Genomic DNA, 12876 nt, shown 5'->3' on the forward strand with positions numbered 1-12876 from the left:
GTGGAGGATTAGGAGGAGGAAATATGTCGCAATTTTGGAAGTGGACCACCAGTTCGAAGTTAGGAAATCACTTTATATATAAAATAGAGAGTGGTGATCTTAGAGGGAAGAGGAATTCTCTAAATCCATGGAGATACCTGCCAACTTAGTATCGTTTCTTCAATTGGCTTCTTTTTCTTTCTTGTTATCGAGTCAATCTGGATTATGTACCCACACTAACTTTTTTGGTTTGCGCATAGATTACACCAAAGAATGAAATGTAGTAAAAGCTTTAGTGACATCAACGGGTTTTGAGTAACAATTCAAATGGTTGCCCACTTTACAAGTATGAATTCCCAAGTAACGGAAAAAGGTAACAAGAACGGTATTCATGTCCACGTTGTGAACAAACGTCTTGTCTTTGCCAGAGCTCAAGTCATAATTTTTTTCCCAGTCCACGCTGACGCTATGACCGATTAAAATCGGTAGATCTGACGACTGCAAATTTTCTGGGTTCTTTTGTGACGTTCGCGGTGGGGATCAATTTTTAGCGTAAGAGTTCGGAAAGATCTCGGTAGCACCAGTAACGAGATACCGTGAATAGAACAATGCGACACAATAGGCGGTCCAACATACACGGTTGTAGATAATATATGAGTGATATGGATTTATTGGCTCGCTTGCGTAGGGTAAAGAACACGAGCCCGATAACGATGGTAAACAATAACACAAGTTGGAGGAAGTGGGACAAGTTAAGGTAGTATCAGTATCCGTCTAATTGCTAGTCTAATTACTAGTGATGGGCACCCACTTGAAGAATATAGTACCATAATATCATACTATGTACCAGGCCGCTATTTGTTTCTATTTCTAATCATTACAGTCAGTTTCACGGCGGATTTTCCAAAATCCCAAAGTGACTTTCAGTGCCCAACAACAGCATCTCTGTATACTTCTCCTATTTTCTCAAACGTCATGGTGGATCTCTCACAAATAAGCCTTCCACTATACAACCATTGGGACCACCCAAGAAAACAAATGTCGCTAAAAAAGGATCGCTACAACAGAAAAACTATCCCCACCTTTACCACTAATACCACTAATGCAACACTAACATTTCTCCCCAAAACTGTCTCATTGTGTCATTAATTTCTCATTGTTTCTCCCTACACTCTCACCAGGTACCCGCCGCATTCTGCAAATACCTCGCTATTTCGTCTCTGTCTCTCGCTGTGCGACTACTCTCTCTCGCTAAAACCACCCAAAGACCACCGCTCAGCCAAGGAATTATCAATATCCAATTGTTCATTTCTTTCCTTCTTCCTGCTACAAACTGCCACATCCTCCGATAAATACTACTCGGAGCTTCACTACCCCCACCAACATCACCACAGCCTCTGGGACTATCTATTGCGTCGCTACGCCAGACGCTGAATATCACTTCTCTGTCCACACTTCGGAGTCGTTTCGATTCTGATCTCATCATCACACACTGATTTGTCATTTGGCGAAGCTGGCATTGGGGTAATCTTTTTACGAAAAAGGTTTAATTTGTATTCATATAGTCGTCTTCTCGTCGATGACCGACTACCCATATCCATATTAATCTAATTGAATTGCTGTCTTTTTCATAATTATCACATCAAATTGGGTCCAAACGCTTATTAAAGGTAGCCTTCTGCACAGACCCTTTCACAACCTCAGCATTCTCTGTATCATATCCTCATGGACGACGAGCCAAAGTCTCCATCCGAATCGCCCGAAAATACTAATTCGTGGCTGCATCAGGCTGTAACTCAGCTGCTGTCCTTACCTCCACCAGATGAGAACGGAATACGTCCCATTCGTTTAGCCAAACGACACGAGAACCGTTCATCAACGTCATCGAACACTTCATCAACTCATTCTCGTGCGTCTTCAACTTCAGCTTCAAGATCTTCTACAGACGAATTTCAGTTCCGTCCTATAAGATTGGGAAGTACTTCACATCTGTCAGCCACTTCAACCACTCGGAGTCAGTCAAATAGAGCGTCTTTCCATTCGTTCAATACCCTTGTAAAGCCAGAAGAACACAACCATAACCAGCATTCGGGATCTACATCCAGTACTGCAAGTTCTACAACCATCAATTCGAATCATAGTGTTGTAAATCAACACCAGCGTACCCCGTCTGCAACTTCAACTGACGCTTCAATATCGTCGGCTACACTCGCTTCGGCCCCAACTTCCGTCGTAGCGTCTCCTTCCAAAGTAAACAAGCGCAAGTCTATTCAAATTAAGAACTTGCCTATTGCAACGTCTCCTCTTAAAAACAATTACACTTTGGCAGCAACTGCATCAGGACGCCAAATTGACGATATGATATTCGCAATCTGTGTAGTCGATTTTCATCACCAAAGAGGCCCAGAAGTCCAATGGTGGAAGTCCAATTATCATTCTGACTATTCATTAGAGCTCTTTAAAAATCTCCCTTTCCAAGCACTTCCAGATGGGTCCCATTTGTTCGAAGAGACCTTCTCAAATTTCAATTTAGTCTACGATTTTGAGCTGAGGCTGTCCATTGATTGCTTGCAAGATTTAAACGAGTATCAGGGAGATCCCAGACACTTAAAGACCCTCTTTGGGTGCTCTTGCGTACGACAAGTAAAAACCAGTGACTTATCACAAGAGGAGAGAGATAGAAATAAGGATATTACAAGATCAATTGTTCAGAAAGCCATTGTAATCATCGTTCGGAAGCAACCAATCTTCACAAAGATAAAGGAAAAGTTGTCGATAGTTACAAAAAGTTACTTCCAACAAGATAGCTTTCAAAATGTGGAAATTCTTGAAAATTTGTTCGACAATCTTAACAGTAGTTATAAATTAGTCGGTAATGAGTTGGAAGAAACAACGAAGCTCAGCTATGAAGTCAGTGAGCAACAGAAATTTGTAGCTAAAGAGGAAGAATACTTCGTCAATTTGAACTTGAAAAATACTATTCTCAAATTCAAAGCCAATTTCTTAACCATTTTCAAAAGTTTATTGCTTGATAAGAAGATTCTAATCTTCTCTAATAATGGCTTGGAAATGCTCACGCAGTTCCAAAACAACCTTATCAGTCTTATTCCCAACCTCATTAACAACTTAGATAACTCGGGATGTCCATTAATAGACTACGTGGAAACTAATGGGCCGTTGACAAAACCAAATTCGCTCAATACTACTAGTCGTAAATCGATGCTTCGATTCTTCGGGTTGCCCTTGCAAATTTTTAATACGAAGAATTCTTTCTGGAACCCTTATCTACCATTACAGCAGTTGGACGAATTGTCCGTAGACAGCTTTATGGTTGGATGCTCCAATCTTATTTTTGTCAATCAAGCCGCAAATTTTGAAATCGATTTGTTGATTAATTTGGACACCAACGAAATCAGTTTTCCTTGTGGAAAGAGTGAGGATTTGCACTTAAGCAAAGATGATAAGAAGTTTATAAACAATTTAATTCATAACATTGAGAATGAGCGTGAAGAAGAGTACCTTGGCAATGACGATTACATTAGATACCAATTTGAAGATTATTTGAACTCACTCATTGCCACAATGAGATATGCTCAGTATAAAGACAAGTTTTTGCAGCCCCCACCAGGCTTTGCCAATGGAGACTCGAATCTCGGAGACTTATCCTTGTTCAATAGCAAATTTATAGACAGTTGGAAGTTGTCGTACAACTATCGTATTTGGAATTCCATGGCAGACGAGTTTATTTTCAATTTCATGGATCCGAAACACTTGGCTGTGGAATATCCCGAACAACACGGAAACTACAATATCTCCTCATTCTTCAGTGGATTTAAATTTAAGACGGCAGCGCCAGAGCAGACGAATACTAACGATCCAAAACCCCAGAAATTCATCACAGATGACAAGAGAGAAGAGACGGCGCCGAAGACACCTGAAAACGAAGACTTCGAACATGTGGAAAGCTCCTCAGAAAGCGAACCTGTAGCGAAGAAAGTCTCAAGTTGGACAGTTGGTTGGGGTTTTAAGAAGACCTAAAGGCTATAGATTGATCATCTCATATACCATATACATGTACTATAGAAATTACAAATTAATGTCAGAAGACATATTTCGAAGCATAGATTTAATTTTATATAAACAACAACTGCAACAACAAGTTCAGTATGTGCTCTAAACAGCAATAGTTCCTGATATCCCCATTCAATGTTTCACATTTCACATCGCAAGAACTAGACATATGGTCACTCTCATACAATCTGATACATAGCTAACCTAAAGTATTACCTTCACCATTGTCTATGCTTATAATAAAATTCAAGAAAAGCACGTGACCTCATCTTGACATTTTTCAATTTTCGATTTTTCAGTATGAAGAAACCAATGTTGTAAGACCTTCATTAGCTATAGAAAAATATTGAAGGACAAGATGAAGCACCCATTCCAGATTGTTCTCACGAACAAGGCATCTACTATCTTATTTGCCTCTGTAAAAAATCATCTTCAAGTCTTCAGAATTGCTGACGGAGAGGTCATCGGATCATGGATCGACACCGTAGACATCTTCACACCATTGAAGAAGCAGCAAGAAGACAAGATTAAAGCCTTGAAAGCAGCCTCCGAAAATAAAGACAGTGCCAGCGACTCTAATGACGGTTCTGCTGAAAAGAAATTGAAAAATAACGACTCAAAGCCTATAAAAATCCCTAAAATACCAGTTCCTGGTCCTGGGGCACCACCAATATACAACTACATAAGATCTTTGGCTTTGTCCAAGGACGAGAAGCACTTGGTTGGAACAACAGATAGTGACAAGGCTGCTATTATATTTGAAATCGACCTTGAAAACAGTGAAAACTGTTTGAAATTGATCAAACGTCAAGTCTTTCCGAAGAGACCTTGTGCCGTTTCCATTGATGAGTCAAAGCTAATTGTGGCCGATAAGTTCGGTGATGTATACACAATTGACATTGACAGCGAAGAACCAGTTGAGGAGAAGACCCTTTCACCAATTTTGGGACATGTTTCCATGTTGAGTGATGTTTTAGTTGCCCTGTACAACGATAAAAAATTCATATTGACCGGAGACAGAGATGAACACATCAGAGTGTCCAATTATCCAAAAGCATACGTTATTAAGAACTGGCTCTTTGGTCACCATGAATTTGTTTCTGACTTACACATTCCCGAATTTGACCCATCCTTGTTGATAAGTGGAGGAGGAGACGACTATCTCTGTTTATGGAAATGGTATGAAGATAAACTCTTGGGCAAAATTGAGTTACGTGAGTTGATTGAACCATTTTTAACAGAAGCACACTTTCCACCAGAGCGTTTCTTGACTCCTGAGTCACCTAAGGAAATTTCTGTTTCTAAAATTTTGACTTACGCCTCCAAATCTAAAAAGAAGTACATACTTGTCTTAGTGGAAAACACCAAAAGCCTCTTGACTTTCGAGCTCAATGATGATTATACCGTAACCCATAAACAGTCCTTCTCGACAGAGTATCCATTGATAGATATAACTTTAAATGAAAACGACGGTACCATTGTTGCTTCTCTTGACCACGAAACAACAGACAATCTTTTGGCATTCTACATATTCAATGAAAATGATGAACTTGCCATCCTTGAAGACAAGATTGACTTAGTGAAAACAATTACTACTGCCAACCAATGTGATGTCGAGAGGAGAGACGAGTTCTATCCCTTGTACTATATCAACACTTTGAGAAAGAGAAGTGAGCACTAGAATGTAACTATTATCCCAATAATACAAAATATCTTATAGAATAAAGAAATCGACATGTAGCCAAATCTAAGTCGCTCCTATTTTTAATCTAAAACTTCCAGCGATAACCCACAATGATTTAGTTGCCAAGTCATTGAACGTGAAGAAATTCCTGGTAAAGTGCTTCTTGGCTGTTAAAATTTACCAATGCTCTACTAGTAAATGTTCTGTGTTAGTAGTAATCCTATCTTCTGGTTACTATAAAGAAACATGATTTGTTTGCCTATAAAATTCCTGTTTTGTATTTTATATTTTATATTACTATTATGTATTTTATTTTGTTTGATTGCTTAACTGGATAACTGTTGCAAGCAACAAATAGCCAGTCTTAAATACAATCTTCTATAAATAAGACAGCAGAAATTCTTATATATTGTTAACAAAACCACCTTGTTCACATAAAGAGTAGAACAAGGAATCCTTATTTTTCAACAAATTGGCTGGAGTATCGAATTCCGCTACTTCACCCTTTTCCAACACGATAATTCTGTCCGAGTCCAAGATTGTATTCAATCTATGAGCAATGGTGATGATAGTTTTATCCTTGAACTCACTTCTGATCGTCTGTTGTAAGATTTGATCGGTCTCCACATCGACAGCAGCAGTTGCTTCATCCAAAACTAAAATGTTAGAGGTAGTCATCTTCAAAAGTACTCTACCCAAACACATCAATTGCCTCTGTCCAATGGACAAGTTAGATCCTCCCTCACTCAATTTGACATCCAAAGCAGTAGGGATTTCACTTTCAGTGTCTCTGTCGGCATACATCTTCAAAACATGCTCCTTCAAATGGGACAATTCTAAAGCATTCCAAATTTGCTCATCATTGTACTCGCCAGTTGGATCCAAATTTGATCTAATTGTTCCCTCGAAGACTTGAGAGTCTTGTGGAATGATTGATAACTTATGTCTTAAGTCAGCTAACCCAATTGAGCTGGTGTCGAGATCGTCAATGTCGATTTGTCCTTCAAAAGCCTCAATAATTCTAAATAAGGATAAGGTAATGGAAGACTTACCCGCACCAGTTCTTCCCACAATTCCAATCTTCTCACGAGGCTTAATATGCAAATTAATGTTCTTCAAAACAACGTCCAATTCTGGTCTGTACTTGGCTGAGAAGTTGTTAAACTTGATCTCACCTTGTTGTGGCCATTCTTGGGGAGGTCTGTGATCCTCGATAATCTCTGGCGCTTCTGGGGTCAATCTGGAGTATTCCATAATTCTCTCTACAGAAACAATGTTGGTTTCCACTTCAACAGTCATTCTAACAATCCAGTTCAACGATTGGGTGATTTGTAAAGCGTACGACACGGATAAACCGACTAAACCAGCGGTCAAATGTCCAGACTTCAAAGTTAAAATAGATAAACCAGCAGCTCCAAGAATAATGACCGATCCTAAGAATTCTAATCTGACAGCCAACCATCTGTTTGCATTAATAGCTGGGTGGTAGGCACTCATGTTCCTGTCAACTCTGCTTTCATTTAAAAACTTGAATCTCCCTTCTTGACCATATGCTCTGATGACAGAGACACCAGTCAATGATTCTTGGAAATTGGCAAAAATTGGTGATCTCGACACAGAATCCAATCTTCTGAGTTCTCTGGAAGTTCTTAAGTAATATTGTTGGTAGTAAACGTACAATACGAGAAGTGGAAGAATGAGGAAAACGAATTGCCAAGTAGAGAAGCAGATAACTCCTATAGTCATCATAACCTTGATCGAATTGGCGAAGAACATGCTGAACACTCTACCCAAGACCTCATCGACCTTATACACATCATTAGAGAATCTGTTAAGAATTCTACCGATTGGAGTAGTTTCGAAGAAAGACATAGGAGCTCTCAAAACACTTACAGCCATTTTGTTGTGGAGTTTCTTAGATCCTTGAATGGTACATAAAATCCACAAGAAAATGTTTTGAATCAAAGTAGCAGCAGAAAAACCGATTCCCAAAAGGAAGTAAATACCCAAGTATTTCACAATATCAGGGTTGTATCCGTATCTTGTGTTAACTTCAGACCAGTGCTTTAACCAAACACTGGAAGCAACATTCATAGTCAAAGAAAGAACAGCCGTAGACAAGAAGACAATAACATTAAATGGGTTACAAGCATTGGCATATTCTTTGTAAACCTCCCATTTCACTTGGCCTTGCTCAAGATGCTCTTTTCTAGCCTTGGTTTCTTCATCGACCTCGACGGGTTCTTCTTCAACATCACGTTCTTCATCTGGAATTAAAGAGGCGTCAGAAGCTCTTCTAAGAGAGCCACATTCAAAGTCAGAATCAGAATCCAAATTGGCTAAATCAACGTCATCCTTAAGTTCTTCAGCTCCAGTTTCGGACTTATCGTTCTTCTTAGAACTTTCCTCGCTAGATGGAGACGTCTCCTTTTTCTTTCCGAATTCCTCAATTAATTGCCTAATCTTAGAGTTTTCTTGCTTAATAATATCATCATAGGTTCCTTGCTCAATAAGTCTTCCGTCACTAACCAAATTTAACGTGTCAGCAATGCTTAACACTTTAATCGAATTAGTGGCCAAAATCTTACACTTAGTCTTCAAAAGACCATTTGGTCCCAACACATGATCAGTCAAATGCTTTCCAACGTGTTCATCAACAGCACTAAGTGGATCATCCAATAAGTAAACATCTGCTCTGGCATAAACTGCTCTGGCAAGCGATAATCTTGCCTTCTGACCACCAGAAAGAGAAATACCCTTCTCTCCAACCTCTGTCTTATCACCCTTGGGTAAGATCTTAAGATCCACCGTCAAGGCACATGCCTTTAACACATGCTGATAGAACTCAGCATCGTACTTGTGACCGAAAAGAATGTTGTCTCTTACAGTTCCGTTCATTATCCATGGAACTTGTGAAACATAAGCAGTTTTACCATGAATAGTAACTTCACCATCCAATTTGTACAAATCTCCTAATATCGCTTGAATAATGGATGATTTACCTGAACCAACTCTTCCGACAATACAGTCCAAGTGACCCTTCTTGGCGTTCAAGTTTATGTTCGAGAGGGCAACCTTGTAGTTCTGATCGCCTTTGGCTTTCGACCATAAGAAGGTACCATTAGTGATGGAAACGGCAGTGTCGCCAACCTTGGTCACTCTTGGTGCCTTCACAACAGCGTCACTTTGAAGTTCTGTTCCTGTCAAGAACTTAGTAAGTCTTGCAATGGCAACTTGGGCTTCGACGATGTTGGTAATCACCATTGGCACAACGGCAAGAGGGAAAGACAAAAGGTTGAATAAGGAAAGAGCTGGAAATACAATGTCAGTACTCAAAGATTTATCCTTCTGAGTTAAAACGAAAACAGCAAAAGTTGAGCAGGAGACCAAGAAAGGAGCCAATGTCCATGTGAAGTTCGTGAACGCACTGAAAATACCCATTTTACGCAAGTTCTTCAACTCTTTCTCATTTCTAACATGGTTTAAACGTTGCAAGTAAGGTTGTTCCCAACCGTACAACTTCAAGGACTTGATGTTGTTTAAGATCTCAGAAATAAGTCTAGAACGTTCATCCTTATTCTTCATTTGAGTCTTTTGAAGTCTCTTCTGAACTCTGGCAATGACAGCATTCAATGGAATCATAATAATCATGATGGCAACACCGGCCCACATCGAGTTACCAATAAGGCCATAAAGGGAGTACAAACACAAGAAAATTTGGAAAGGACCAGACCAGATAATTTGTAAGTTCTGGACTAAATCTTGTAATCTTTGTACATCGACAGACATCAAGTTGACAATATCACCAGTGCTAGACTCTTGCTTAGTTTCGTTTGAAAGAACCAAAGCTTTATTGTAAATAACGGAAGTAAGAGAAGACTTGATCTTCATTCCAAGGTCGAATGCTCTTTGGAAATATTGGTGCAAACAAGCAGTTTGGACAACTGAAACAATAAACATAGATACTGCAATCATAAGACCCTTTGTAAGCGGAATAGGATCTCCTCTCTTGACGGATTCCGAGTATTCGTTAACAAAGCGAATCAAAAGTTTCAACAATTGTGGCTGAATGAAAGCCAAGGAATCCTGTAAACCCTTGAACACTCCACCCAACATGAATTTAGCACCAAAGGCCTTAGAAATAGCCCAGAAGAGAGACGAGCCATTGGCTTGTTGACCCTTCCAGTATTCATTGAATTCTTCTGATGTCGACAGAGCACGTAATTCTTCTGGCAAAGCTGGCAAATCTTCCTCTGTGAGGAACTTTTCGTAACCTTTCTTCATCAAACCTCCCATCCAGTCAAAGGTAATACGGGAAAACACATTAGCAGTATCGTAAGGGGACTTTTTGTAGAGCTTAACATACCCAGAGCCGACTGGCTGCATTGGGAATGCAGTTTCTACGACAAGGATCAAGAGAGAGTTGACAGTTGATAAGATAATCACGATACTGAATTGAGTATGGATCAAGTCTCTCAATTGAAGGTTAACGATACGTCCCAAATTGAAGATGACTTGGAAGAGCCAGAAGAACAAAAGGACGCCATTTGGAATGGACGCCTTGTACTGTTCGATGTAATGAATTGCAAGAGCTACTACTGTAGCCAAAGCATTGAGAACAAGAGAGGTGTGGATGATACCATTAGCACCGACTTGGCTTGAAGTTGCGATCAACACCACTTGGAATACGACTTGCAATACTGTCAAGAGCAACTTGGCGAAGAACTGCCAACCGACTCGGTTTGAAATGGAAGGTTTTCTTTGTCTTAAGCTGTATACTTGGTAACTACCCACTACCACCATCAAGGCAGCAGAGCCACCGATAAGTACACCTTGGAGGAAGCAAGGAGTCAAATCGTTGTAGGTTTCCGATAAAGGGCCCCAGCCGTCAGTGGACGAACAAGATAACCAAGTATTTGGTAATTTGGTTACATTCTTATGGGAAGCAATGTCAAAGACGGCTTTTGAAGAGCTCGAGTTTCCAGAGTTTCCAGCGAGATAGGTCAACGGCAAGTGACTGAAGAAGTTCCAGCCATTGGGAGCATGGACCGCGTCGAGTGCCGTGAAGTCAATTTGCTCCATTTAGATGAGATGTAGGGTCGATTTGGTGAGAGAGAGGAAGATATGAATGGGGCAGTCAAGTACTAGTGAACTAGGGAACTAGGGAATAACTTGGTAATAGGCGACGCGACGGGAAAGAAGTTCTAGCGGCGTTGGTACCACGGTTTAGGATTGTATTTTTGCTAATGGTAGTATTTAGTATAACAGTTGAATAAAATACTCCGATAATAATTCTGCTAGCAGTAGTAGTAGTAGTAACTGTACCGGTGGTATATGTAATCCAAAAACTAAACCGATGATATCTAGCGGCTGGTTGCTACAAACAAGAGAAAGAAGCAAGAACTTGAGAAGAAGAACAACAACAAGAAGAAGAAGAGAAAGAGAAAGAATATTCAAACAGCGGCTAACACTCCACTGGCAAAAGAGATAACCAACAACGACGCTTAGAAATTTTGCAAAGAAAGAAACCGTTTTTGGGACATGGCGTCTGATGGACGGGTGTTGGGTGCAGTCATGATTACAAATGGAGATGGTGGTGGTGGGAAGAGGCAAGGAGGGAGCAGGAAGAGGAAGAGTGTGAGAGTGAGAGTGAGAGATGGAGAGCGATACGAGGGATAGAACGAGATGGAGAGATGAAGGGATGGAGAGACGGAGTGACGGAGAGACGGAGTGAGACGGAATGGGTAGAATGGGTAGAATGGGTAGAGAGTAGGTTCAATAGGTTGAGATGTAGAAATGGATAAGAAAGAGATAGTAGATGCTTATGACGGTAGTAGATGCTTACGAATCCGATTCATAGAAATACGGAACTGGTGAACTGGACGGAACTGGTGAATGGCGAAGGAGAACCTCACAGAGACCTTCATGGAAGGTGAGGGCACGAGAAATAAGAACATTGGATGCACAGACACTATTTAGTGGTTTATTATTGACCATATCTTAAATGAAAAGGGCTTAGAACTGGCTGTTCAAGAGAGTGTATGGAGCTTTATACACACAAGAGATGGTGACAACACCCGAGCGATGGTCCCGATACGGAAGCCAAGCCGAGGTGGTGGGTGAACATAGAGGAGAAAAAGACGAAGAAGAAGAGATTAGAAAAACATTCAACCGAGACGAGATGCAAATCTGGAAAATAACTCTAGCGCTGACCTTCCTTGACGCTGCTTACTTACGAATCGAAGAAAGTAACTTACGAACCAACGCAAGTTTTGGTATTTCTTTCGCTATAGCTATATTTGAATAGGAGTTGTCTAAACGGCTACTGTGTTATGTGCAATGGAGGAAATTTTTCATAAATTGAAGCAATAAGCTAAAAATACTACATGCCCCTCCTCTCTTTGCTATCGACATCGATATCCCCGGACCCAATTTGGTGACAAATCCCAATAATGACGACATATTCTCCTCATAGCAGAATATCGTAATGTACTGTAACCAAAGAATTTCCATTTCCATCGGCCGAAACCCAATTAGTGTATATCTCCATCTCATATCCTCTTAGTGAAATACTCTGACACAGAAGTAGTGTCAAAATTTTGGGGCCATCCAAGATGAATAGTCGAGGAGGAGGGGAACGGGGTTGCCATGGCTCTCTTGGAGTTCAAGTTCGGAGCTCGCTATATATCTCGCTGAATATCTATGAATAGCATACCTGTCATCACCTATCACGTTATACTCCTCGTTCCTTAGTGGAATCCCTTCCGTAAAGATAAAGCCCCCCCAGACCTCCACTCTCACACTGTACTTCGATTCCACTGGGACCATTTTTTTCACAGCCATTTGCCGTCTAATAAAATTTTACCACTACAGTACACTGGTGCCGCGTATATTCTGCACGTTCTCTTTGTGACAAGACGAGACATGAGACAAAGACTAAAGACAAGACTCTAGACACAGAAAACAATGCTGGAGATTGAGGCAAGTTAGTGGCTTTGTAACATGGGCACGAGAATTTGTAAGCATGGACACTGAACACCAGGAATTTATATTTAAACCTAAAGGGAAAAGAGTCGGTATCGGTCTTTTCATCGAACAGTCGGAACAGTCGTAGAAAAAAAAAGAAGGAAGGCGTGCGCTTG

General features: G+C 40.4%; 3 protein-coding genes across 3 annotated transcripts; 2 read left to right on the forward strand and 1 right to left on the reverse strand. All coding sequences in view use genetic code 12, as the record gives it.

The window, feature by feature from the left end:
- Nucleotides 1–1265: 1265 nt before the first annotated feature.
- Nucleotides 1266–4266, forward strand: RJT20DRAFT_130282 (uncharacterized protein). The gene has a single exon (XM_064917706.1). The coding sequence runs from the start codon at nucleotides 1705–1707 to the stop codon at nucleotides 4015–4017; it is 2313 nt and encodes a 770-aa protein (XP_064772328.1). The 5' UTR covers nucleotides 1266–1704; the 3' UTR covers nucleotides 4018–4266.
- Nucleotides 4267–5995, forward strand: RJT20DRAFT_130283 (uncharacterized protein). The gene has a single exon (XM_064917707.1). The coding sequence runs from the start codon at nucleotides 4409–4411 to the stop codon at nucleotides 5729–5731; it is 1323 nt and encodes a 440-aa protein (XP_064772329.1). The 5' UTR covers nucleotides 4267–4408; the 3' UTR covers nucleotides 5732–5995.
- Nucleotides 5960–11307, reverse strand: YCF1 (ATP-binding cassette glutathione S-conjugate transporter). Its single transcript, XM_064920763.1, has one exon. The coding sequence runs from the start codon at nucleotides 10814–10816 to the stop codon at nucleotides 6137–6139; it is 4680 nt and encodes a 1559-aa protein (XP_064772330.1). The 5' UTR covers nucleotides 10817–11307; the 3' UTR covers nucleotides 5960–6136.
- Nucleotides 11308–12876: the final 1569 nt, after the last annotated feature.

This window comes from Scheffersomyces xylosifermentans (genome assembly GCF_036884685.1).
Source record: "Scheffersomyces xylosifermentans strain CBS 12540 chromosome Unknown RJT20scaffold_7, whole genome shotgun sequence".
In the NCBI taxonomy this organism is placed as follows: Eukaryota; Fungi; Ascomycota; class Pichiomycetes; order Serinales; family Debaryomycetaceae; genus Scheffersomyces; species Scheffersomyces xylosifermentans.